We start from the raw sequence: 27335 nt of genomic DNA, 5'->3' as shown, positions 1-27335 counted from the left end.
GTGGCAGGCTTCTCTGTTCAGTTTGCAGGGCAGTGTAGTGTATTGATCGTGACAGAGCAGTCAATACCTTCGCTGTGGGGGCAGTGTGATTTATAGCATTGCTGTCTTCATTAGTGCATTGAATATAGTCTTGTGTGTAGCTATGCTGCAAAGTGATCACCAACATTTATACAGATCTAAATAAACCATGTTTGATTGCATCTGGACTTACAGTGACTATAGAAGAGTAAATAGAATTGAAAAACCAAATAACGGAAAAAGTCAAATTCAAGGCAGTGCTGAAGTACTGGTTGCTAAAAAAGTAAAAAATATCACAAAGCCAACATTAACATTTCCTTGACACATCGTTTGTTTGTCCAGTTGGTACAAACCCTCTATAGTGCAGTTATGTATATATATATATATAGATATATATATCTATATATAGATATAGATATATATATATATCCCTCTGACCCAACGCCAATATCTCTCGGTTCTATCTTATCTCCCCTCATTCAAGTCAGTTTCCCAGTCAGTGTGCGTTTTTTCTCGTTCTTTTCTTGGATCCCTCAAACTGACCTCATTGTGCACCCTCCCCACAAAGAAGCATGAAAGGCTTTAACATCACAACACGAGAAGTTCTTTCTTTTGACGATGGCAGGAAGTGATGGAAGAGGAGGAGGAGGGGGGGGGTATTCACAGTTACAGTCAGAGTCCAACGGTCCAGCTACAATCACATCTGCTGTCATTATGAACACTCTTTATAGACGACGGCCAGGGGAGCAAAGCAGCCTTTTCAAACGTCATGTTCCTCCGGTCACATTGGGCTTGCTTCTTCATCACACCTCCAGCAGCTCCATCCTCAGATCCCTATCAGCAACACACACAAAAAAAACGCAACATACACAAGTTGTCAGGACGTAATATGAAATTCCTATTGGGTTGGTGGGGCACTCAGAAGGGTGCCTTGTAAGAAGACGTCCGTGTACGGGTAAACTCGCCTCTTGGAAATTCATCTCACCTAAGACAATCGTCATGATTTATTCACATATATTAGCAAGGCTCTCTCGATCTATAATTCAACGGCCCAGACTTCAACTTATCTAAAAATAGCTTCTTAAACACAGACCTTTGATTGCCTGAATAAGCTGCTCAGCATGAGCACCTGTACATAGTTCTCTTTCCTTCCTTTTTTACTGTACATCACGCAGACGTGACTACAAACAACAAGCTGTCATGCTTTTATCACTCCACCTGACTGTGTTGTCTTGACTGTTAAATAGCACTAAGCTTGTAAATGATCTCAAGACACTGCAAAAAAAGGAGCGTGTCTTACTTTAGGGCATTTTTAAATCACACTTTGTAATTCGAGCATTTCGACTGAAGTACCTGGCCTGATTGGTAAATGGACTTATACAGCGGTCTTCTGACCACTCAAAGCGCTTTAATACTACATGACATCATTCACCCATTCATACACATTCCTATGACAGGATCTACCATACAGAGTGGCACCTGCCCATCAGTTACTAACATTCACACACTGTAGTCACGGCTACAGGAGCAATGCTGGGGTGTCTTGCCCAAGGACGCATCGTTAGCCGGGCCTGGGATCAAACCACCAAACCTCTGATTGGAAGACGCCCGCGCTCCCCACTCACCCACAGTCGCCCCTGGCATCAGTCTGTTCAATGAGGGACTGACTGGTCACTGGCTGCTGGTGATCCTCTGCGCTGTCGGACCAGGGATCCTCCAGGACTCCCGGATGCCCCTGCTCCTCAGCTAGGCCTCGCTCGACAATCCCCTCGGACCCCATCAGACCCAGCAGCGGCGAGTATGAATCCTGCCACACAACCCGCTGCCCTGATTTCAGTTCTGCTTCTCCTTCAAGTTGCTTGTTCATGTCTTGCTCGACAAATTTCTTCGTGGCTACTGTGGGGTTCTTCGGGGTCTCGGCTCTTGCGTCTCCGTGGCTCTTCACCTCCTCGGTTACCGTGGGCGGTCGTTGATAGATGTCCAGCCACTTCAGGTGCCCATTCTTGTGACTATACCGGCTGTCGCTGAACCAGCGCACCACCTCTGACTTCACAAGGCCAGTCTGGACGCTCAAGTCCTCGTACTGCTGACTGCTGGGCCAGCGGGTGTTGAAGAAAACCTGCCGGAGGATGTGCAGTTGCTGGGGGGTTTTGTTGGCCCAGGGGGGTGAGAAAGTGGGCTGAGAAGGAGACACCTCAGTTATCTCAGACTTTTCATCTTGATGTACATTCTCAGATGTAGTATCTGGTTCATTCATCTTTGCCCTCTGCAAGTTGATCTTGATGGAGTCTATTTTCAACTCTGGGCAGCTTCTGTCCACAGCAAATGGGTCCTCCTCCTTAATGAGTTGCTGTAAGATTGACATACCTTTAATGGGGAGGTCCTTGTTGCATTTACCCTCATCTAAAATAGACAAGTTGCTTTTTGTGATGACAGTACTGCTGGTGCTTTCAGTCGGGGATTTGCTGGTATGGTTCAGGGCATTGTCCTTCCAGGTAGTATTGGGGTATTCATTGCTAATACTGCCGTTGTTGGTCTGGTGAATATTGTTGGTGCGGTCATCGTCAGGCTTTGGGATGTGGGCCTGCTCTTGTGGACTGATGGTGCCGCTTTTGTGATTGTTAAAGGGGAAGTTGGATTTGCTGGTGTTATTGATGTTCACTTGATTCTTGGTACAGTTTGAATTTTCCAATCGGAATGGTAAACTGTTGCTTTGGGTGTTTGGTTTCCCGTTGGTGTTGGCAACACAGTGCTCATCGTTATTGCTTGTTTCGGCAGAGCAAGTGGCGATACTGTTGGTTGGGCTCCTGTTCTGCACCAGTTTGGTGGGGACCGTCTCACCACCATTACTACTGCCGGAATAGCTGCTAATGCTGCTGCTACTACTGCAACTGCTGCTGCTACTGCTGCTTCGACTGCTGCTGGTGCTACTGACACAACCACCGCTTCCAGCCATGTGCAGGCCGTTGCTCTTGTCTGGCTCCACAGTGGGTTGAGTATTCTTCGTCAGTACCTGTGTTGTTCTAACAACAGGAAACTTTGGGGGGACTATCGGAGTAGAATATGAAACCCTAGTGACATGTGGGTTTGTTGACGCGCTTGTCTGCGTGGCAGTGACTCCGCCGGGTCCGGTTTTCATAGTGCCGTAGGGAATTTTGGCCATCTGAAAGTTTGGTCCTTTTGAGCCTCCTTGGGCAGTGACAGTGTGGTGGGTTACAATGTGATTCACGTGCTGTGGTGTAGCAGGTTGCTTTTGGGGTGCTCCGCCCTGGAACACAGTATTGAACATCTTCCTCCTGGCTTCTTCAATCTCTTCAGGAGACCAGCTTATGCCCTGCTTGAGCCTTTGGGCAGTAAACCACAGTTTGATCTGCTCTTCCGGGAACTCAGAGACTACCGTTAGGTAGCAGAGTTCGGCTTTGGTCGGGTAGGGGAACTTGCCAAAGGATGTCTTGAGAAAACTGCTGGTATCCATGGCGGCATCATAGGTGGGGATGCTGCTGAGAGGGATCATCACTTTTGGAAGGTCTTTATTGGAACCAGAGGAGAGGGGAGAGTAGAGGGAGGGAGTGTGCTGGTGAAAGACTTGTTTGGACACTGTGGTTTTAATCACTTGAGCGACAGTGGTCCTGGGCATTGCCGGGGCGCCAGATAGACGGAGAGCCCCGTTTTGGAGTTCAGGCACATTTGTCATCACGCTGGGGTCTACATCCTTTGGGGTGTCTATCTTCCTTACCTCCACGGTGTGCGAAACCACAATCTTTTTGTGTTCCCCCTTGGCTTTCATTATCTTTGCAATCGGTGTTTTGGTGAGGGAGAGCCCAGATTCTTTGTAGACTTCTCCGCTGTCTGTGAAGAGGCTTTGCTCCACTGTTGTTACTCCATCCCTCATGTTGACACAAAGGGAGGCGATGACTAACCCCGCCATTATCTTAGAGTGGGCATTAGCGTTATGCAGAGCCAGAGCCTCAAAGCGGACAACCGACATACCGCAGTTCAGGCAGTAGAAAGTGGGCTGAGCCCTGAAGTCTAAGTGACAATTGTGCATGTGGTCCAAAAAGTAGTTTAGATCTCTGGACTCAAAACGGCACTTTGGACAGCTGTATGTACCTCCTTTCTGCACCTTGCTGCCGCAATCGGATTTGGAGGAGCTCTGAGGGAAATGGCCGGACTCTTCTCCGGAGATGCTGAGTATGCTGTCTTCTGGGATCGTTGGTAGTAGTTCTGGTAGCGAGCCCAGGATGATTTCCTCACGAACATGTTTGGATTTGGATGGTATCATGCAGGGTACACTGGATTTCCTCTTGCTGGCCATTGTGTCGCTTTGTGTAGATGGGAGAGTGAGTGATTGCTTGTTTGGTGTGATGAGAACAGAGGGCGGTTGGAGAGTGGAGAGGGGTGAATGGAGTTTAGTGTCATGGACCAGCCACTATGATATCACAGTGTTGCTTCATGCTCTCTGCCACATCAGGACTCCAGTCACATGGATAACTTTAACAGCTCCCAGGGAACCTGTGAGGAAAGAATTTAAAAAAAAAGAGAAAGACATGTGATTCTCAGCCTCTTTAATTCCATCGTTACAGAAAGAAATGGCTGTATGGCACAAGTAGATTGTATAAATGAATACAATTATAAACATGTAGTATATGGGTAGAAATGTATATAAAAGAATTAGTACTAAGTAGTGTTATTTGATGATAAAGAATTGCTGTTCCTATTTATTTTAGACCATCCTATTATGGATGGCACAAGCACACAGAATTATTTTTATTAAGTAATAATAATAATATTGCCGTTTGGCACTAAAACTGAAGTTAATATCACATAAATGTTGTTAGTTGCCAGATTCCACCTGCCTCCATCCAGTAAAGAAACAATATCAGTAAAAAAAAATAGCATCCAGGGAACACTTTTTTGCTACTATTGAGTGGGATGCACTTCACTGCTCACAATTGATAGTGCCGGATGAAAATAACCTTACCAGCTGTCCCGCATTGCAGAAATATGCAAACGGTTTGTCTAAAAAAAATATTTGCTAAACCAGTACAGGTATCTTTTATTTTTTTCTTAAAAAGGGAGAAATTATTTAGTATCATATATTAACAAAAATAGGGTTGCGATGTGTTGTTTGTCTTTGATTGATATTGTAAAACAGCCATATGAAGGTTACATGACTTTCCTTAGGAGATCGAGCACTTTAGTGGCACATTTGGATGGAAGCCATATGTTTTACATTGGACTTTACAGTGTACCTTGCCGGGGTAATGATGTGTCAAGAAGTGAATCGAGTGACGCATGTGTGTGTGTGTGTGTATGAGTGTGAGTGTGTGTGTGCATGTGCGCTTGTGTCTGTCCCAGCAGTCAGCGAACAACAGTACAGTTAAGGGCCAGGAACATTCTCATAAAGGTCTGAGAAGGTTACTACAAACCAATTGAAACGGTTTTCAAATGGCAGGCTCAAAACGATTTTACCCTTCACATGTTCAAGACCACATCCACAGGCTTTTACCTTCCTATAAAGCTCCACTCATGGGGATGTATACAACCTCTGCACTCTCGCAACATTTCTCCTCTTACTTTGCCACAAGTGGGGAAAAACCTGCCTCTACCAAAGCTACAAATATTCAACAAGAAGAAGAAAATGGATGCACAACAGCAAGAGTTTCATTAACAATACAATGAATTTTAACATTGGACAGTACGAAGCATGTAAAACAAATGATGAAAAATATCTCTAAATGGACAAGTAGCGCTGCACTTTGCGTGAACCTTTGACAAACACACACAAAACTTGTCTCATCCTATTATTATCTATCAATATCACTCAAGCTATATTCAAGTAAGGTTATCATTCTGGGTAAAAAAAACATAGCTGCACAAGTTCCACCCCCATAACAGCCAAACACGGGTTACTGTTGAAATCCAGTACACCTCAATATTTTGTACCGTTGTTTGTCACGGCCAGTCCTTTCAAATAAATCAAATTATCATACTGTCAAAACATTTCCTCTAGCACTTTCACAGACCTTTGTTTTACCGCATCCATGTGCATGTTCACATGGCTTGTTGGACAATAAATAAAAGATGAACTTGTTCCAGAATTAAAAACCTCAATTGACTGGCCAACTGTACACGCTGATCCCACAAAGAATCCCTGTATTCACCTCTTCCACCTTTTTTACTGACGACTGTTGCTTTCTGACAGAAAAAAACCTAAACTAAAACAAAACGACAACAAAAAGTAGGTCACCAGCATCTTATGCAGTAATCCCAGTTCACTGCATCCAAAGGCAGGCATGTGCTGTATGTTTTGTCGCCAGAGAGGTCATGATATCCTCTGACGGCGCACTCGATTAACCCCTGTTAAGGACATGACGTTCATTGAGTTTGTACGAGGGATTTAGTCGTTGGCTTTCACGCAACAGAGACACGTGGCGATGCACATCTGAAACATCTGTGCGAGAGAAGTCATTATAGAACGATTCCGTGTTGGCTCGGTTTAGCTGCGAGCTGAAGAGGTGGATTTAGCAGCAGACCGCACATCAAGACGTTTATGAAAGTGTTGTAAAAAGGTGGCTTCTTCGCGGCGGTGGGACACCACCGTTGCACCAGCCCCCCCCCCCCCATTAACCCCCCCACGGGAAGCTGAGAAGCTGATGTGAGGAGCCAAAAAGTTGAGAGATTATGTAGAGAATCAGGTCACCCATCAAAAGAATGGGCTGCTTTATCTGGCGTGCGAGGCAGCCAATCAGACACAAGACAAGGGCTTCCCAGTCGTTGAATGGTTGCCTCTGTAAAGCCAGGCCTTGTGTCTCAGCGACCAAATAGACAACGCTCAGACAATCACTGTCCCAAGCGTGTCGTGTGTCCTCGCACTGGATCCGTGGCACAGGGGGAGGAAACCCGGTGAGTCGAATCTGACGTGAGTGAAAGTGGCAGAGCCCTCAGATGTGCTTTCTGGACAGCGCTGGCAGAGGGGCCTTGTTCGCCATTCAAAACAAATGGGATTAAGCTAGTTTGAAATCTGATGGGATTTTATACGCTCTGCCTCATTTAATAGCAGCTTTAAGAAGCCTCCTTATGTGCTCTTACACCAACATTTCCATGACAATATTATATTTACATATCATTAATAATTATATCCTTTACACTTTTACATGGCAACACTCGGCAACAGCTGAGTGTGTTGCTCCCATTTCAGCAAACCAATTGAAAGAAAGCAGCATGTATTCCCTTTCATCACCCCATAAACTGCTGCAGTAATTACAATATTACAACCTGAATAACATGCCTAATCTACAATGAGGGGCTGCCAGCGGAAAGGGAGGCGAGGCTGCGAAAGCGGTCGCTAAACATTTAAATTGAATTCAAAACAGTTCACTGATTCAACCACTCCCAGATTGCTGGATTACCTACAGTGGACATTAAACAGGGATTGGTGTTTTTGTTGTGCCACCTGTCACATGAATGAGAATTTGGAGGAAGAAGGAGGACAAAAAAATCAGACGTTTGGGTGTGAAGTGAGAGGATGATGACAGGCTCAACTGTTTTAATATTCCTCCCTGCTGGCGCCTTGTAAACACACACACACACACACACACACCTCACACCCCCCCCCCCCTCCTCACCTCTGCAACACTTAGCACCTGCACCGTTCTGAAAATCTCTCTCTTTGAAATGAATAACAGGCAAGAAGTCTCTTGATGCGACAATCGAAGAGAGAAAAAAAACACGCATAAATTATCTTACTTTGTGACAATGTTTGTTTTGCGAGTAATTCCCTTTGACAGTGATCCGCGGCTGTCTTGAGAGCATTCTTCAAAAATCAGTGAAAAGAAATGACCCGACGTCCGTTTTGGAAATAAAATAAAATCTGTTTAGCGGGAACATTTTCCACCAAATGTCCATTAAATAGATTAAAGTCATGTGAGTGGATCATCTGGACACCCAAATATAAGCCAGAGAAAGGGAGCAATTACTGTCTTGCACAGAGATGAGATTGGGAACAATGGTGCCTCTTTTATAAGGGAAACGTGATCCCGTGCTGGCAGCTTTTAGGACGGCTGACTGTCGAATTGTGACTATTTCATTTCTAGCCTGTCTGTGTGTCCCCGGTGTCCATCATCCCGGCGCCACAGTGGACTGATGTGGGCTTTTTGTTGACAGTAAGGGTGGACAGGTTTCAGTTTGGGGACATCTTCGGGGCGTAAACGGCACTGTACGCCTGCCAGCATGAATAAGTGTCAGGCTCTTGTGTTACGTGTACTGAAAAACAATTCAGACTCACCGGGGTCCTCAGCACAGTGCTAATAGAGCACACGTCTCTGCGCCATCTTTCCCACTTGTCCAGCTGAACACATGCCGTGCCTTTAGTTGGTAGTCACCAGTCTCCACCCAGGGCTCTTCTTAAATCTTAATGCGTGTGTGTGCTTATTAGTGTCTGAGTGCTTGTGATGCAGGTGTTGTCAGCGACGCGTCCTTGTTGTCGCCCTCCTCCACACACACACCCACACACCCACACACACACACACCCCTCACCTCTATGACTGCAACCTTGTCTACTGGGAGACCGGTCGGTGGTGCCACTCATGTGTTAACATCGCCATGGCAACCCCTCTCTTCCCCTTGCCCACCACGCCACACACACACACACACAGGCGGATTACTTGCCCACACCCACCAACCTCTAGAAGCGCGCCCACACACACGCACATGGAATTCCCTTGACTGCATCCGGTGCAGGACAAAACTTAATCTACATGCTCTGCCAGCCACCTTTGAGAAGTCCATTCATGGGTCAAGTCTCATTCAAAAAACATTGGGTGGGGTCCGAAACAATGAATGGACTCCCCCCACCCTCCCCCGCCCCCCCGCCGCTCAACCAGGTTGTAGCGACATGAATTCCCAGTTTTAAAAATCCTGCACATTTATTACCGCAGCCGATAAATCACACATGCGTCCGTAAAAGTAATTGTTATTGTCTCAGTAAATCGGCGGCAGTGGGCAGCAGGTGGAGGGGCGTCGCAGTACATACCTGCTGCATCCTGAGCATCCTTGTTGCATGGTCCTGTTTTGTGTTTAAGGGGAACGCAGTGTTGGAATCTTACATTGTTCTCCCAACCCAGATGAATGACAAACAAATAAACCGTGGTGCGCAGAGGAAAAGAGAATCGCAGTCATACACCCTTTTAAAATCACTTTTGATGAATAACTTCTTCAGTTCTGTAGCCAACACTACAGGCATTCATTTGGCAACTTATGAAGAAAAGGAAGAAAGATGGCAGCGTACCACACATTATACTGTCCATCCTAAAATGGCCGACATCACATCCTCCTTTAACTGCCAAAGCCTGGCAAATGCCAGCTCCCGCTGACCAAACCTTTATTTCATGGGACCGGGAAAGTGAAAGGCGGCTTTTTTCCCACTAGCCCTAGTACCCCCCCCCCCCCCCCCCCACCAGCTCAAACCTCCGCCACTCACCCACCCTCTCAGTGCGCGTTTCTTTTGGATGGAACTGTGCAAACATGCTGTTTTAGTGAGGCTTTTGAGTGGTCTGGGTTTCGATTTGGCATTGGAGCATGCAACAAAAGCAATACCAAAAAGGATGAAAGACCCAAATAAAAGCGACCCTGTATGAAACACCATCCTTTCTGTTGGTGAAAATAGGAGAATAGACATTGCGGTTTGTGCGAGGATCACGAGGTATGCCGCTGTAAACGAATGCGTCTGTGCCATAGATCAGGCCAGCCTTAGATTTGATTGATTTTCTTCTCTGAACTCAAGGAATGTTATAAACTCCATTTAAACTAAATCTGCAAATCATATGACCTTCCTTTGTATTCTCTGGCAAGGGGGTTGTTTTGAGCTGTGGGAGGCACTCAAAAACATGTAGAGTGTTTTTAGAAATCAGAACACCAAATCTAGAAAAGTACAGTATTCCAGGTATACGAGGGGTGGCGTGAGCAGAGACACTCTTTGGATGCGGTGAGTGGGCAGTCCTGGCCCACTACATTGTGTCTGTGTATACAAACACTCTGCTGTGGCCATAATGAAAACTGTGAGCTGTGCCTAATTGCAGGGAGTGAGGGATGAAAGGCAATATGCCTGGCCTCATTAGAGCAGTTCCAAGAAGGGAGACGGAAGACCGTTCCCAGGGATCCACAAAGGGAATTGACATTCCCCCAGTGTAAGCGTCCTGCTGGAGTGAAATCCTCCACACACACACACACACACACACACACACACAAACACAAACACACAAGGCCGAGCTGAACCCGATCTGCCTGATCGGCACGGCGAGAGCGCCTTTACCTTTGTTTATCCGGTCATCACACACGCCTGACAATGAACGATCTTCCTGCTGGCCAAATACATACTCTCTCTAGAAGAAATCATGTTGTTCATTCATTTCCATGATCTACATTACATGCGACGAGCTTATTTGGTTCAATAATTTAAATAAATCCATCAAAAGGAACAATTCTTCATGTTTGCCTGAGTATTTTTTCAGTTTTATTCTGGTGTCAGGGACACTGGACTCACACATGATCAGCGGTAACATTAGTCAGCACAGAGGTCCCTCCCCTAAAGGGAGACACATGGCATTCAAAGCTGGCACAATATTTATGCACAGAAACAGAACGTGACTAACTGGTTTTCTAAAATGCTAATCTTCACCGAAACTCCTAATCCACAGTGTGCAAAAAATCTGCGTGTTCAGGAAATTAGCTTTTTTTTTCTTTTCTTTTTTTTAACTGTACCGTGTATATGTTTGTGTGCGTGCGTGCGTGCGTGTGTTTGTGTGCGTGTAGGGCAGCAGCACATGTTGACAGGGGAAAGAGGAGGAAATGAAAGAAAAAGAGTCCCATGCATAGAAACCCAGGCCTACCTTTCAGCTCAGCCGAGTGAGCGATCAATAGATGGAAAACGGACCCTTGGCGTGCAGTTTGAACCATCTATGGACTCGGAGGCTTCTTTAATCGGTCGTTTAAGTCCAGTGCAGCACTAGGTTCAGAAGTCTTTCACAACTATAAAACACGCACGCTCGCGGCCCGCCGGGGGGAAATACAGCGCGTTGTGCAATAGAATAAGCACATACGCCACATTGTATAGCGCCAGGAGGGGAGCTCATTCGGAGGATCCGCTGTCTTAACTGTAACAAACTGGCGAATTAACCCGTTTCACTCCATTCACGAGGCTGTGGGGCAACGCACCGCCTCGCAGCCTACTTGCCAACGCCGATCTGCCACTCTATAACCTTAATGAATATTCCCAAAAATCCTCCCCCCCTCCTCCTCCTGTCGCCATTTTATACATTGGCGACTTCATATAAACTGCCTACTGACTACAGCACCAGATGAAAATTCAACATTCAGTGGCGAGGCTTAATTTCAGTAAACAACTTTGGAGATCGCAGCTCGCCAAAGAAACGAGAGGCATTCGCGTTCTGGACGAGTAGATGTGTGATGTGTCCTTACCTCGGCAGTCGCTGGGAGAAATGGAATCCAGCATTAGTATATCAATGAATAATATTGGAGCTCCGATCGTTGCGTTTGGAGAAGGAGTCGGGCAGGGGGGGAGCTCTCCTCAAGTGAACCCGGTGAACTGGCGTGAACCCTTCAGTGACCACGGCAAGGTACATTACATCACGTTACCTTTCCACCCCTCCGCCACACTGTATGGCAAAACAACTATGGTTGGCGGTGCAGGACGAGGCAGCTCCAAAAAATTTTTAGTGTAGCCTATTTCCTATGAACACGTGATTCGGAGCGTCATCCGAAATCCAGAAGCCCTTTCATCTAACATTTTGGAGAGGGGCGGGGATGAGATGGCGATGTGTGTGCGAGTGTATGTAGGAGGGGGGGGGGGTGTACGTACCGAGCCCAGGGCACATTTGGGTAAGTCGTTATAGGGGTAAGGCAGTACACTAACAGATTGGGTTATACATAGATACAATGGCGCCGCGGAGCAGCCTGGACAGATGGATTGCATTGTGTACATTTGGGATACAGTAGTTTAGTGATCTGCGTTTTAGTGCGCTTCTTCAACAAAAAGGTCCTCTTATTCTGAAATCGGTCACATGTTGATGTTTTTTTTTTTGCAATAGATGTCTGTAGTATTTACAAGAAAGAACATCACATGATGGGCCACTAAAATGAATCGTTGTCAGAATTGCCATTTAAAGCACAGGCCCATTAACCCGCCGGCTCGAAATAGACGTTTACGCACACGCGTAAAAGTGGAGGATCACGGACTCAGATAAACAGTAAATGTAGCCCAGTTGTACATGTGCACTGAATGTAGTTAACCCTGGGATGACATGTTTAATTTGGTAGGACTAATGGCTTTCTTTTTGTGCATAATGTGGGCTATACGGGGGTGACCCTTACGACCTGTTGACCTTCTGTGCGTAAAAGCGCACTGAGAAGTGAAGGGGCTCAAAACAGGGACACCTTTTGAATAAGCATCTAATAAACCAGGAATGAGAGACGAACTGCGCTGATATTTTGAAGGTAAGACATATCATTGAGTCATATAAACAAGATAAATGGGATAATGTAGTAATAGTTCAGAAATAGTATGAAGTATGATGTACTCTGAAGTGAGCATTATCAATACATTATGTGCACTTGGATATAATGTAGCAGCTGAATATATGTAACAGGTATGGGACTACAGCCAGAGGCCAATGGCATATTTAAAATAGATACCACATTCTCAATCGCCGTTTTAAAGTAAGGACATATAGGGCTACCGGCCGCCATTGTTTAGGAAACACGGAGCCCCTCCCAGTTTGTCCTTACCGGGTTCAGTCTGGGTAACTGTGGCTGTGTACGGTCAGGATAAACAAAGATGATCTATATGAAAGATGAATAACTCAATGGTTAAAAAGAATAGCCGGTCCTGCTGGAGTGAGTCATTTTATTGTTCATTATCTGGTACCAACAGACATGTGCCTCTACTATGATAATATATTTGGTGCACACGGCTGGTGATCAAGTGATGGAAAAGATACAAGCAGCAACAGCTCAGTACACAACAATAATAATATTTATTGTTGTTTATTGCGTTTTTGTAACAATACAGCTGGGAGTATCTCCTTTATTGCATGTTTCCTTGTGGATCCCACCAGGCCTATGAACAGAAGGGCAGTCGAGTATTGCTTGGATGACATTGCATCCAGTGTTTCTGGATTAACATCTAAATCACAAAAAGCATGCTAGTTAATTCAAAGTTGTAAGTGTACGGTTTATTTCTACGGTTACATTTCCTGGAAGGCAGCATATTTCATCCAAAGCTCAAGGTTACAGCCTTGTCACAGGTGCCACCACTTAAACTCTTCAGCCTCATTCAAGTTTAGATTTAGAGGTAAGAATGTGTTCAAATTATAAACCAATTTTTTGTAGTTTGTGGTAAAATTAAGTTCATCCACGGGATCTTTTAGAAGTCGATACTGTTGCTATAGTTACCCACAATCTGTGCACTGGTTTACAAAAGAGATACATGATTTTACCGCACTCATGCCAATGTGACCTTGGCATGGCTGAATATTGTCAGATTAAAAAGTTAAACCCTGACGGTTCTATAAAAATGTACCCCAGACTTTTACAGAGTTTATCTTTACTGCAAACAACTTCAGAACACGTTCAGTTCAATAGGACAATTGAAAATATTAATTTTTACCAGTCTATGTTACTTTTAAGCAAAAAAAGTAATGGTTAGGCGTTTTTTTATTTTTTTGTAGAGGTTAAGTATAGTGGTCTCCAGAAATGACAACGTGCTTGGTACCACAGACAAGGGACAGAGTGAGTGCTCTTTGCTGCTCTCTGCTCTCTGTGGTGTAACAGGATCAGCGGGCCGTTCAGGCCGTTCTTGTTTTCCTCCAAACGAGCCAATGGGAGACGCTTTACATTAGATTGGCAGGCCGCGTTAGCGAGTCCGGAGACGCCGTTCTGGTCCCACAACTTCTCGACAGCCAATACGGATCCATGACGGACCGGAACGGAGGGAAAAAACAAATATGAATTTGTGCTTCCGTCTCTCTAGAGGGGACAGGTGTGCAACGTCTGTAACTATGGCTCTGTCGCAGTACCTGGACGACTCACCTCTGAGGCCGCGGACGAAACCCACCGGGGTCCAGGACCTCAACCTGCAGGAGGTCTACAACGAGAGACACCGGCTGGCTCTGGAGGAACTGGTGTCGGGAGGGCTCGACGACTTTGTGGACTTCCTCGGCAGAGAAAGTATCCCCAACTTCCTGTCGGACGACGAGATGCAGCGGATCAGGAGCGCAGCCGTGCCCCCGCGTCGCGTCTCCCTCCTCGGGGAGGACCAGGCTCTGGAGCGGTCGCTCGGCGGCTCCATGGACTGTTCCTCCGTCACCTATTTCCCCGAGGTGTCGGACGTGGAGCCGCCTCTGCTGGAGATCGGGTGGCCCGGCTTTACCGCCGGCTCGTACCGGGGAGTCACGCGGGCCGTGGCCCACTTCCAGCCCAGCTACGGGGATTGCATATATAGCTGCAAGGAGGCTGCGAGGCGTATGATTAAAAGTGCAAGAGAGGTATGCTGGAAGAAAGTGTAATATACATGCCAAATTTAATTCCCTTCCTTCATCAGTCTGAACATTTGGAAGGCTTCGAAGTGTTAGATCAGAAAGAAAGCATTGACCAAAACGACCAAACAGTTAACAAACAGCATCAATATTCGAGATGTAAGTCTGGCCTCGTTTTTTTTTTTTAAAGAAACATTCCAGCGTGAAGGGAGTGTGTGGCTTCAGCAGCACCTCTGAGGAGGGCCTGCCTGCCAGATGTGCCTCGACTTGCTTTCCCCCCCAGTATCAAAGTTTGCATTCCCTCTTCATTAGACCGATTTCAATGCTGGGTTTCCTCTCTGGTCTACAGCTAAAGGGGAGTGCGCAACCAGTTAAAACCCTTGAAAAATATTCTCAGCCAAGAACCCTTTGGTCGTCTGTCTCTTTGTAATGTCTAACCACTCATTGCACAGTCTTCACTGTGCATACGCTGTGAGCATCTGTATTGTCACACAAGCTCACAGGAACAGCCTGATCCTCTATTATCAGTGAAATTGAAATTAGTTTCTGCACAATTTACTAAAAATAAGGACCCGCGCGCTATCATCCAAATAAGGAGGGAAAAACTTGACACGTCATGTGGCTAACACCAGTTTGAAGCAGTAAGCCCGAGCTATGTAAACATCCATGTCTAATCCTCAATACAAAACCTTTACCACAGCATGTGAAATTCCATTCTTTCACGCTAAAATAAAGAGAAATTGCTGTTTGACGCTAAGCTCAAGAAAATGGAGGCAAGCCCCACAGAGCACCGTCTTGTGTCTTGTATAAAAGTAAGTTGTTTGCTGACCAAGGGTTACTGCCCATTGCCATGGTAACAGACCACAGTCAATAGAATGCTCATCAGCATACCCATTACTGGGAGTTTGTCTGAGCCAATCGCAGCTCTGTTTTGAAGAAGGCCTTGCATTTGACAAAAATAAAAACACAGTCATGTGCTACATCTGCACTGCAGCCCTAAAAGGAATTCTATTTTATTCTCTGTAATTTTCCACTGCAGGTGATTGCCATAGTTACAGACTCTCTGACGGACCTGGATATCTTTAAGGATCTTCAGGAGGCGTGTTCCAATCGCAAAGTCCCTGTCTACATCCTGCTTGACCAATCATGTGCTCCTGCTTTCCTCAAGATGTGCAAAAATATCAACCTTCGCCTGGATGACCTCCAGGTATGTGCTTGGTTCAGTAAAGCTGGGCGTGGTTGTGTGTGCACAGTAAGAACATCCGATAGTATCAAATGATAAAGAAAACATCCGTTTAATATTTAATATAACTGGGTGGGGCTACATTTATCTCTCAATTCTGTCATTTCAACTTTTTAAAATTCTTTCAGCAAATGAGGGTGCGAACCATAACTGGTACAACTTATTACATGAGATCTGGAGCCAGGATTACTGGAGAGGTTCATGAGAGGTTCATGCTGATTGATGGAAACAGAGTGGCTACAGGCTCCTACAGGTAACCGACCGAAATCAAAATGGTATTGCTGCTTATAATGTGGCATGGAGATGGCATAAAAACTACACATTTACCAGGCTTTAAATTGATCAATTCTACTTCTTTTGTGATATAATTGTAACTGCTTACTTTTAGTCATGCACGTAAAATGTCCTTCCTGTGCAGGTACAACTGGACCGATGGCAAACTCAACAGCAGCAACCTAATCGAGCTTTCTGGGCAGATAACAGAGAAATTTGACGAAGAGTTCCGCATCCTCTACGCCCAGTCTTTACCAATAAACACTCGAGGACCTCCAAGCGGCACCAACGAGCATCTCTTGACCAGCACGCCCAGCCGTAAGCCCCTAGATGTAGAAGTCCAGCCCCTGTGTGGACCGCCCAGTGCCGATCACCCTAAAACCGGCCCGGCGTCCACCATCGGGAAGGACTGGACGGAGCGGCACATCACACAGGAGGAGATTCTGGCCGGCAGCACCGGGCAGTGTTTTCACGCAGATCCCCCAACGACCGCCTGCCGCCACGCCGCCACTCAAACGAGCCTGTCAGTGACTGACAGCGACACTCAAACTGACCTCCAGCTCATGCCGCACCACGACCCGATCGCACCACCGAGCACAGCGCCGGAGCAGGCCCCCCCTCCCTCCTTTACCCCTCCCAGACAGAGGTCGCCCACCCAGGCGGCTCCGGATGCCACCTTAAAGGACTCCTTCCACAAGTTGACCAAAGAGCGCCATCACCACTACTCCACCATCCGCTGCAAGCTGGAGCACATTGTGAGTGCCCTGTCCCAGAGGACACATCTGGCGGACGTCACCAACCTGACGCACCAGCCCGGCGCTCTCAGCGGGCCGAGGGTACACAAAGACTGCGAGCAGGAAGCAGACCCCAGACTGCTTGTTGAGAGTGCAGGCACATGGCCAAGAGGCAGATGTGTACTCTAGTACGTCTTCAGGGATTTCAGAGATGGAGGGTAGTCGGAGAGGAGCTTGTGCAGGATTTCTTCTGTGCAAAATCTAAAGCTGTATTTGTATGTCTGTGTTTGTTGTTGAAAATGGGCTATAACTGATTTCGTTGTGCGTCCTTGCTTTGCAGATTAACCATTAATGATACTTGTTTTTTTAAAGTTCTTTGGGACTTTTTTTAGTTACAATGCTAGCATTTTTTGCTAGACTTTTTTGACACACTATACTATTTGTTTGTTTCTCACTTAAAAAAATCTAACCTTTTGCACCATTATTTTTATTTCCGACCTAAGCTTTAAAAATGTTAATCAGTTTTGAGAACCACTGGTATAGTTATACCAGTTCAACTTTATTTAGTCATGTGCCCCCTACGAAGTATTTCTTTCAGCCATGTACCCCCTAGACCACATGTGTCAAACCGGTGCGGCCCCCCGGATGACCTTGCTATTGTGAGGATTACAAAGGTCCCCATATATAGATTTGTTTTGCTAAGGAAAGGATCTCCTTCAGGAAAGTCCAGTCCCTTTGCAGAGAGGATTTGAAACACTTAAGACAACATTGAAGGAGCGATGTAATGTAAATTGTTATCATATCTCTATTGTGGATTAAGTAAGTGAAGAAACTATGCTGTCCTCAGTTTTGGTCCGGATACTCATTTAGGGAAAGAAGCAGAAAATAATTTGAATTGGATTTACATAGATCTGTGCCTACTACGTCAACTACAGACAAAAGATATGACAATTAAATGCAAATTTAGAGGGCCAACTTATGAATGACAGTCCCTCGGGAAAGGTGAAACACTTTACCAAGGTATTTATTATAGCTCTTTTGTGCAATGTTTCAGATTACGACCTCAAAAAAACATAATGTGGGTTGTGGATTACAGTGGCACCTTATGGCAGAGTTAGCAGTTACACGTTGGATTCAAACTGAATCGTGTTTGTGTGCAGCTGAGCGGCTTGTTACGCACGTTAACCTGTTATTCTTCTACGTTAACAGTGAGGGACGACTATTGTTCAGAAATGAAAAATCTAAAAAAAGAATCCCTGTATGATACTGAACTATATCATCTTGACACACTTAAAAACATACTACAAAGGGACATGTTATGGCTTTTTTAGTTTGCATACAATACCAGGACTTAACACACGTTTTGGCATATTACAATATGCCGTTTTTAAAGGAATTTGTATGACATTTAATGGCATACTGTACTATGACATTGTTGCTTAGTATAACTTTTTTTACTACAACTACAGCATCTACTACTGTTACTGACACTACTGCAGTTAAGACAACAACCAAATGTGTGTGTGTTGGACTTTTGACCTTAGTTTCCACTGAAGATGAATCAAATCCTTGTACAACACGGATAGGTGTCATGGTTTCTGTTAGCTCATGGCAGCTTTTTGTTGAAATTGTCCGGATAATAAAGCTAAAACTGTTGGTTGAGAAATACCCTAAATAAATAGATCTTACTCTAACAGGAACCTCTTGCTAACATGTATCATATATCAACATATATCATTCATCAGCATGTCGACAACTGTTCACCTGATCCACTTGGAGGGTATCAAGGGAGTACCGTGTGACATTTTGTATGATTTGAAGATGCGACACAATCGATTTTGAATAAACCAACATCCAGACTGAGTCCAGCGTGTTGTCCCGACTTCCATTCACTGCACCTCCAACTGCTGCTGCACGGATGTCTTTCTGAACGTTAACGTGTAAAGACATAGGTGACTACCGGATTTAAACACAAGTAAGCAAACATATGGGTCCTGGGGGGGGGGGCATTGTGGGCAGAATAGTGGAGCTTGTGGGGATGGGGGCGGCGTCTCGTCAGGGGGGTCGGGGCAAGGCAGGGTTCTGTGTGGGGGAGGGGTGTGCTGGGTGGCTGTGGCAACTCAGTGGCAACTCAGCGGCAACGCTGGCAACTCAGTGGCGTCACAACAGGAATACTCGTTCTGCACTCGACTTACTAACCCAAGCATCCAATTTAACTTTATTTAATTGCAACATTTGCTCGGAGAGAAAACAGCAGAGAGAAAGTTAACATTCTGCAAAGCACTTTCAGTGAGTTGGGAGAGCAGTGATGAACGTTAACTGAGATTCAGATCTTCATGGATTAGATTAATATGAATACAGAACTAATACTGATCAATTTGAAGATGGTTAAGTGTATATACAAAAACAATGTTTTGTGATATCACATTAATAGTGCAAAACGTAAGCTGATATTGAAGTCAGCAGTCTGTGCCTATGTGGAGGGACAGGTAAAAAAAACTAAACAAAAAAAAAAGAAATAGTTGTTTCTGTTTGGTTTGTATAGACTCACCTAAAGGATTATTAGGAACACCTGTTCAATTTCTCATTAGTACAATTATCTAATCAACCAATCACATGGCAGTTGCTTCAATGGATTTAGGGGTGGGATCCTGGAAAGAAAGGTGATTTTAGGCAATTTTGGGCGTGGCATGGTTGTTGGTGCCAGACAGGCCGGTCTGAGTATTTCACAATCTGCTCAGTTACTGGGATTTTCACACACAACCATTTCTAGGGTTTACAAAGAATGGTGTGAACAGGGAAAAACATCCAGTATGCGGCAGTCCTGTGGGCGAAAATGCCTTGTTGATGCTAGAGGTCAGAGGAGAATGGGCCGACTGATTCAAGTTGATAGAAGAGAAACTACATGTGTACTACACTGTTGTTTGAAAATAAATTGTTGTAATGGTAATTTGTCATTGTGAAACATAAAAACACTTTTGCACTCATAGTACACTTGTACTGTACATCAGGCGTCCCTGTCCCTCCCTCCCACGCGGAGGATCAGCGTCCCTGCACCGCTCTACAGGATTCATGTACATTTTGCCCTTGTGTCAGGGTTTTTCACAGTGGGCGCCAGGGCAGGACTGCATCCTGAAGTGGTGTGCACCCCCATTCCTGAGTCAGAAATCAACGAGCTAGCCAGAAAACATCCTCAGGTGTTTGTAGCTAGTGTGACCACTAGAGAAAAGGGTCGAAAAGGGCCCAACTTGTCTCAAAGCTCAGAAAAATGATCCCTCCTTAGATAAGTGTTGGAAGTCAGAGTGTAATGGTAAACTTCCGTTCTTTATTGAGAATGGAGTGTTGATGCGTAGGTGGGTCTTACGGTCAGGTGGTGACGGATTCAAAGGATGATTGTGGGTGTGGTTATTCAGGCTGTTACGTTGCCTCTTGGGGGAGGGAACGCAACGACCCGCCGCTCATGACCTCAATGCAGCAAGGCGGAAAAGGTGCGGTGTGTGTAGGTGCACTGACGACCAGAACACATATAACCTGTAAAAAGAAATGTTTATTAAAAAAAAATACGGGTTGCTTGGGAAAAGGGGCTGAACGGAACAAAACAAAACAGTCCCTCTTGCCTACCTGACCTGAAACACCCCCCCCCCAACCTAGATTTAAGCACTAGCAAGGCTCACTAACCAAAATACAGAGAGCTGGTCCCAGGTCTTGCCTAGTGTTTCTAGACAGGAGGATGACTACGGGTGGTGTAGGCCCACAGGCAGCTGACCTACACACGCCTAAGGTGCTTTGCCTTTTCCCTGTGATCAAAAAGACAGGTAAATACACAACTGAAAATGCGCCTCCCACAGCAGCACAGAACAAAGACACAGAATCACCTCTCGCTCTCACTACACCCCACACAGGACACCAGAGAGAGTGAACCACAACAAATGTAATCACTTATATATCCTTCCGACGGTAGGAATCCAGGTGCAGCCACTGACGAGTGGGTGGGGCCAGATCTCCAATCTGGGGACGGCTGCTCCTGGAATCAATCACCTGAGTTTTGGAAAGACAACTTTGAGCACGTTCTGGTCGACTGTGTTGGTCCGTTGCCGAAAGTCTGGAAATCAGTTCTTGCTCACCATGATCAGTGTTGCCACAGTTACTTTGAAAAAGTAATCGGATTACTGACTCCTGATTACTCCTTTAAAAAGTAACTTAGTTACTTTACAGATTACTTGATTTTTAAAGTAACTAAGTTAGATTACACGTTACTTTATTAGTTATATTCACCAGCTGCCGACAACACCCGCCGCCTCAACATAAAAATGACAACTGGTGATGCCAAGACTCACTTTATCTAATCGAGTCGGGCAGGGGGGTTGCTGTGCTGCTGACGATCCGACCGGCTAACGGTATGGCTGACGGTATGGCTGACGGGTCGTTGACGACGCGGCGTCACCCGGCGGGCCGTCCGCTGGTACGTGTGTGTGCATATACCGACATATGCGCACACGCGCCCCGCTGTTATAATGGAAGGGGAAACACTGGCTTGATAGCACCTTGTCACCACCAGCACAGTGTACAACGAACCTTGATATTTCCATCTTTAGCTGACAAATACTCCAAATAGTGATTGTATTTCCAACTCAAAAATGCTCTCTCCTCCATTGTTGGTTGTGTATATACACACTACTAAGTAACACGTTAATGGCATCACTGACATGTGTATTTCCACTCGTTTTCGTGAGGTCATTCCTTTGCGCAAGATCACCGCTAAGGGAGTCACTAAAGCCTTGATTAAGTTCTTCACGACCTACAGTTTGCCAAAGACAGTACAGACTTATCAGGGGACAAACTTCCTGTCCAGGGTTTTCAAGCAGTCTCTCCAGTCTCTTGGTATTTCCCACTCTGTATCCAGCGCATATCACCCAGACTTTGAAGTCAATGCTGAAAAAGTACTGTGAGACTGGGACTGACTGGGATGAGGGTGTGCCTATTGTTGTCTTTGCTATTCGTGATGCAAAGCAGGAGTCTCTAGGATTAAGCCCAGCAGAGCTAGTGTTCAGACACAATGTGCGTGGCCCGTTGAAAGTGTTGAAAGAGAAGCTAGTGGGAGGATAACTCTTGTGAAAATAATTTGTTTGATTTTATAACCTGCTGTAGAGAGCATCTGCACCATGCTACAAGGTTAGCCAAGGAATCACTCTCTTCCTCTCAGGTCAACCTGTAGAGACTTTTTGACAAGGAAGTTAAGCGACATTTTGGCGCAGGTGATAAAGCGTTGTTCTTGCTGCCCTCACCTGGCTCAACTCTTGCCACCCGATTCTCAGGTCCGTACATGGTGGAAGGTAAAGTTTCAGACACAGATTATGTTATCCGTACACCCTCTTTGTGATCAGCCTGAGTTAGGGGTTGACTTGATGACGCCCTGTGAAGGTCATCTGTGTGGTTGGCTAGCTAACTGAGCCATGAGGAAAGAGGTTCGTTATCTGGGAGAGAATGGATTTCCTAAGCACAGCTATAGTCCCTAAAGTTATCTGTGCTTGTTGGCACTTAAGTCTGACGGTAGTCCTCGCTTCTGCACAGATTTTCGCAAAGTGAATGCTGTTACTTTGTTCGATCTACTCAAAGGATACTGGCAGGTTCCCTTGACACAGCGAGCTTCTGAAATATCAGCATTTGTCACACCTAGCGTTTATGCTGTACACCGTGATGCCTTTTGGCATGAAGAACGTGCCTACCACTTTTCAGAGCTTTATGCAGCGCGTATTAGGAGATGTACCAAACTGCAGTGTGTATCTTGAAGATGTCGTGGTCTACTCTGGTGAGTGGGAGAGTCACAGGTCCAGACAGGAAACTGTACTCCAACTGTACTCCAGCTCCTCTCTTACCCTTAACTTGGCCAAGTGTGAGTTTGGTAAAGGCTACTGTTACCTACCTTGGTATGCAGGTTGGCCAGGGGCAAGTCCGGCCTGTGGATGCTAAGGCAGCTGCTGTTGTGTCACTACCAGTGCCGAGCACTAGGCAATTCTTAGGTTACTAACGCTGTTTCTGTGAAAAACCTCTCGTTAGTAGTCGCTCCTCTGACCAGTTTGTGTAGTCCTGTGTAACCATGCCTTTAACTCTAAGTCTCCTTTGTAGTGCTCCTGTGCTGGCTGCGCCTGACATTACTCCACCTTTGCAGCTTGAGGTGGATGCCAGTGCCACTGAAGCTGGTGCGGTGTTGTTGCAGGACAATGATGGGGATGTGTGTCATCCTGTTTCCACAAAATTCCACAAAACGTCATCAGCTGAACTACTCCACTATTGAGAAGGAGACCGTAGACATGCTCCTTGCCCTACAGCAAGTTTACGTGGGATGCAGTTCATCTCCTGTCACTGTATACACTGACCATAACCCGCTTGTCTTTTTAGCCCAGATGTATAGCAGCAATCAGCGCTTGATGCGCCCAGGGTTACAACATCTGCATCAAACTCAAGAAGGGAGCCGACAAAATATCGTGGCTGACGCGCTGTCCCGTGGGTGAGGCTACATTGAGGAATGCAAGTGAGATTCTGGATAAACTGGTGGACGTGGGAACGATTATATGCATTTTTTTTAGGTAAGTATTAAGTTGTGATGACTATGTATAATTGTGCATATGGAGGAGGGGTTTCCTCTTATGGGAGGGGGTGTTGCGTGCCTTGTTTTGTTTTGCTGTGTAGTCTGCCTGTGTGTCTGTGTTTCTCTTCAGGTGTGCTGGTGATGTCAGTCCGGCAGCTGCAGCTGATGCTGATCAGCTCATCAGGAAGGGCTGTGCCAAGCCGGAGTGAGAGGGTTGCTTCAGTGGAAGCAAGAGAGTGACACGTTTTGGGTGCTGCCGTGAGGAGTTTGAGACCAGAATTGAGCCAGGGACGGAGCCAGAATCGTCTACCTTTTGGAGATTGTTTTCAGTTGCTTTGTGTTGGGTTTTCCATCATTAAAGAACATTATTTACAGTTTGTCTAGATTTCCCAGTTTTATTATTTTACATTGTTTGGTCCTCGACCCCTAGGCAATTGAGGGACGTAACAGTTGGAAACGAATTTCATTATCGATTGTTGGGTTGCGCAATTATTACGCCACTCAAGAGTTGCAGAGATGCGCGCCCAGCAGCACCGAACGAAATAAAGACGAAATAATTGCAGCCCTATTTAGTCATAGTTTTTACTTTCAAAAATCCATTTTCGTCATCGGCAAAAAGGTTGTTAACGAACATTCTTTGTCATAGTTTTCGTCTACGAAATAAACACTGCTCTCGATGTTAACTTGGACATGTCCAAGTGCGTGTAACCACTGCGGGCTAATGTGTGCTAACGTTACATGCACGTAGAAAGTGGGGCTTCATGGCAACACAGCAGCCCTCCGTGTCGTTCTTTAATAAAACACTGCGACACAGGGAATGGGCTGCAGGTGGGAAGGGCATGAGGACCAAGTGAAGAGAATGAGATGATGACATGATTGTGTTGATGACAGGATCTGGAATGACAGTTGAGTAAAATGACGAGCAGGCAGGCAGGAGAAAAAATAAAAAGACGGAAAATTCGTGACACAAATACACCTTTGGTTGATTGCAGCCTATCACAGCTGCTGTCCAGAGTGGATTTGGAGAATAATCTCTGTCACAGATCACAAACATATTTACAACACTTATTTACAACACTTATTTAAACACGCATTGGATTTCTTACCTGCTGATCCCTTGCTTTATGTTCTGTTGTTATATTGTGTTGCTCAATGTTGGAGATAATCCTAAGCCATTTTGATGGTGCTTCTATACAGTTGAGTTGAGTTTGGCACAAACAGTGATTTTTTTGTCTTCATATCTCTACGAAAGAACAAAGGTCTAAACATGAATGATGAAAGCAGGCGGGTCAGAATGCCTTGAGTTATGAATGTATTACTCACTCTGAGCTGCAAATAATGTTTAACTGGATATGAAGTGGAGCTCTGCCATATCAAGATGTACAGATAACTATTCTCAGAGGAAGGGGACCACTGATGTGTCCATAACACGTGACCGACTGCTGAAATCTGAAGGTGATCAAAGGGCAGTGGTTACAGACGAGGGAGTACAGGGTGTATTGATGGGTAATGAGAATAGACTAGTTACTCTGTCTATTGTACAGTAGACACAGAAATGTTATTACCCATAACAAAACGTAATTGCTCAGTTGAACCTTATTTCTATGACACCTTTCAAACAGGTTAGTGCAGTTCAAAGGGCTTCACGGGTTTTAGCAGCAGCTTTTATCTGTGTATGTTTTTATTGTTCATTTATTCTGGTGTCAGATATGTCAAACTCTGCATACGCATCACAAGTGATGCCAAAAGCGCACCTCCATAGCGATAAGAGTCGCTCAATGGGGTTTCACCTATGTATGATACTTGGTAAAATGTACAAAAGGCCTCTGGGAGAAATACGTAAACCCAACATGAAGCAAGCAATTTTGGATTTTAGTGAATTCTTTGCCTTTTAGAGGCTTATGGGCTGTCACAGAAGAAATATATATATATAGAGTGCTTCTTCTGCAAGTTATAAGCAGTAACTATAACATGTCCCAATTTTTTGACATTTTCTTCATTGACAAGATACCACAGTATTACCACAATGAATTAACATCACCTACACTCCCCACTGTTACTATTACATTACGTTTATCTGTCTCAGCCACCAGAGGGAGCCCCATCCTAACCCGAAACACGCTGACTGATTATCTTTTCTTCACTCCCTTTGTGAAGAAGCTTCTAACTCTGGAAATACCGACGGTTTGTTTCTTCGTAGGAAACAGCATCATATATTCACCACGGTGGAATTTTTAATCAAAATTTTGATTATTTATTGCGTCAATTCTGATGGCTGACTCACTCTGTATCAAACTGTACAGTATTTGTTTTCAATTTATTATTCAATTGATTTATTTAGAAAAGGGAAACAGTTGCCATCTGATGTCCTCATCAGGTCACCTAAGATCTCTGGAGAATTGTAGCGATGGACTCATGCTGCATGCAGGGTAGAATCCTTGTGGATGTCAGCATGTCTGACAGAAAGTGTAACACTATATCCTACCAAATATTGTGTTAAGGCCTAGTCCAGTTAGTCAGCATGTGCGTTTCTGTTGTGCACAATCACAAATTACACCTATGTACGATAACATTTTACTTGCAGGTGTATGACCAAGGACGACAGTGAGGCTGTTTATGTGAATTAAAAAACGCGGTATTTATTGTGTCTGGAAGAACATCAGATTATAAGCGTATGAAATGTAGATTTTAAGGCCAGGCGCTGTGTTGTATTATGGCAGGAAATAGACAGACAGTACTCGTCAGACAATTGCAGACTGTAACTTTGACTGTGTCACACTGTATTTGTTATGGCATTATTTAAGCCCTGAGGGAACAGTCAGAGCGGAAGATTTTGTTTGCCAATTTTTGCAATTTTTGCTCTGACGCTTGGAAATAACAAAAATCAGGTTTGGCTTCTGACACTAAAAGAGTTGAACGGCTCTCCTGGTGCTGCACATAAACCTTTTAATTACAGCAAACATAGTTGATGAGTTTGAGGCTTGATTACTTGGCCTTCATTAGTCAGATTGTGAGATATAGTGACTCCCAGAGGAACAATTTGGCATCTCTAAACACCACAAGCTTCTGTGTTTAGCAATTACATTTACCGTAAAGTACACCCAAACAGGTGTGAGCATCCCAAATACACACACACACAAACTGGCTCACAAATGTACACTCACCCTTTTTATCATCAGCTTGAGCAAGCAAGGCTAGATGAAGTTATCTCAGTCTGTTTTTCTAATTTCCAGAAAGAGACTGACTAACAGAAAACACTGAAATAAAATGTGCTTAGTGTGCTCCGTCCTACCATGTTGAACTCTGCCTGTCATGATGATTTTGTGTTTGCTGTGCCATCTTGGCTTTGTTTTCCATCAGGGTGGCCGGTGGTTGTCACTCCTCCGAGGAGGGAGCGTTCTGCCTAGGGCCACGACATACTGATAATGAATGTTCAGCTCATTGGAAAAATAAAGTGTGTCTGATTATGTGGTCAGGATCTGGCCGTTGTTTCGGTGTGTGAGTCAGACGCAGTGACATGCATGGACGTTCAGTTTGCACAACAGTCAGTCACTCCCTACGTTTTAATGCTGAGGCCAGGCCGCAGTTAGGCTAATGCAGGTGGAAGGTATTGTTGATCGGCTCTTTGTGCTACACTTCGTGTTGAGCTTTAACACGCTGTCCAGCAGAAGCGCTATTTTTAAGATGGGTACAGCTGCTGCTTAGCACCCACCCTTAAACCAGTCATTCAACAGAGATGTATGGCATGAGCCCGTGAGAAACAGCTGTAGTATCCGTGCCACTTGCTTGTGTAAGCTGAGGTTTACTAAGAATCACATTTATTTTGTTTATCGATGCGTGGCTTTAACAATGGCTGACACCCGCATTAAATCTAGTTATCAGCAAGCGGGGTGCCTCACGCAGTCGAACGTTTAGACCACAACTCC

The 27335-nt window shown here is 45.2% G+C and overlaps 2 protein-coding genes across 5 annotated transcripts; one reads left to right on the top strand and one right to left on the bottom strand.

The window, feature by feature from the left end:
- Positions 1-106: 106 nt before the first annotated feature.
- On the bottom strand, positions 107-11634 carry zhx3a (zinc fingers and homeoboxes 3a). Of its 3 annotated transcripts, none has more exons than XM_037447925.2 (3): positions 11497-11634; positions 1644-4530; positions 107-852 (listed from the first exon to the last, which is right to left on the bottom strand). In XM_037447925.2, the coding sequence occupies exons 2-3, from the start codon at positions 4331-4333 to the stop codon at positions 822-824; spliced, it is 2721 nt and encodes a 906-aa protein (XP_037303822.2). In that variant the 5' UTR covers positions 4334-4530; positions 11497-11634; the 3' UTR covers positions 107-821. The 3 variants fall into 3 exon arrangements, with proteins under 3 accessions (XP_037303822.2, XP_037303825.2, XP_037303824.2); XM_037447928.2 differs by lacking the exon at positions 11497-11634 and adding an exon at positions 10908-11348; XM_037447927.2 differs by lacking the exon at positions 11497-11634 and adding an exon at positions 10331-10901.
- fam83d (family with sequence similarity 83 member D) lies at positions 11391-18683 on the top strand. 2 transcript variants are annotated; one of them, XM_037447931.2, is made up of 6 exons: positions 11577-11654; positions 12436-12531; positions 14066-14579; positions 15610-15777; positions 15942-16066; positions 16232-18683. In XM_037447931.2, exons 3-6 carry the CDS (start codon positions 14094-14096, stop codon positions 17007-17009), a joined length of 1557 nt encoding a protein of 518 aa, XP_037303828.2. In that variant the 5' UTR covers positions 11577-11654; positions 12436-12531; positions 14066-14093; the 3' UTR covers positions 17010-18683. The 2 variants fall into 2 exon arrangements, with proteins under 2 accessions (XP_037303827.2, XP_037303828.2); XM_037447930.2 differs by lacking the exon at positions 12436-12531 and having other exon boundaries at positions 11391-11654; positions 14109-14579.
- Positions 18684-27335: the final 8652 nt, after the last annotated feature.

The sequence above is a fragment of the Pungitius pungitius genome, chromosome 8 (assembly GCF_949316345.1).
Source record: "Pungitius pungitius chromosome 8, fPunPun2.1, whole genome shotgun sequence".
In the NCBI taxonomy this organism is placed as follows: Eukaryota; Metazoa; Chordata; class Actinopteri; order Perciformes; family Gasterosteidae; genus Pungitius; species Pungitius pungitius.
The sequence above is the reverse complement of the archived record's forward strand: the minus strand, read 5'-3'. Positions and strand labels throughout refer to the sequence as shown.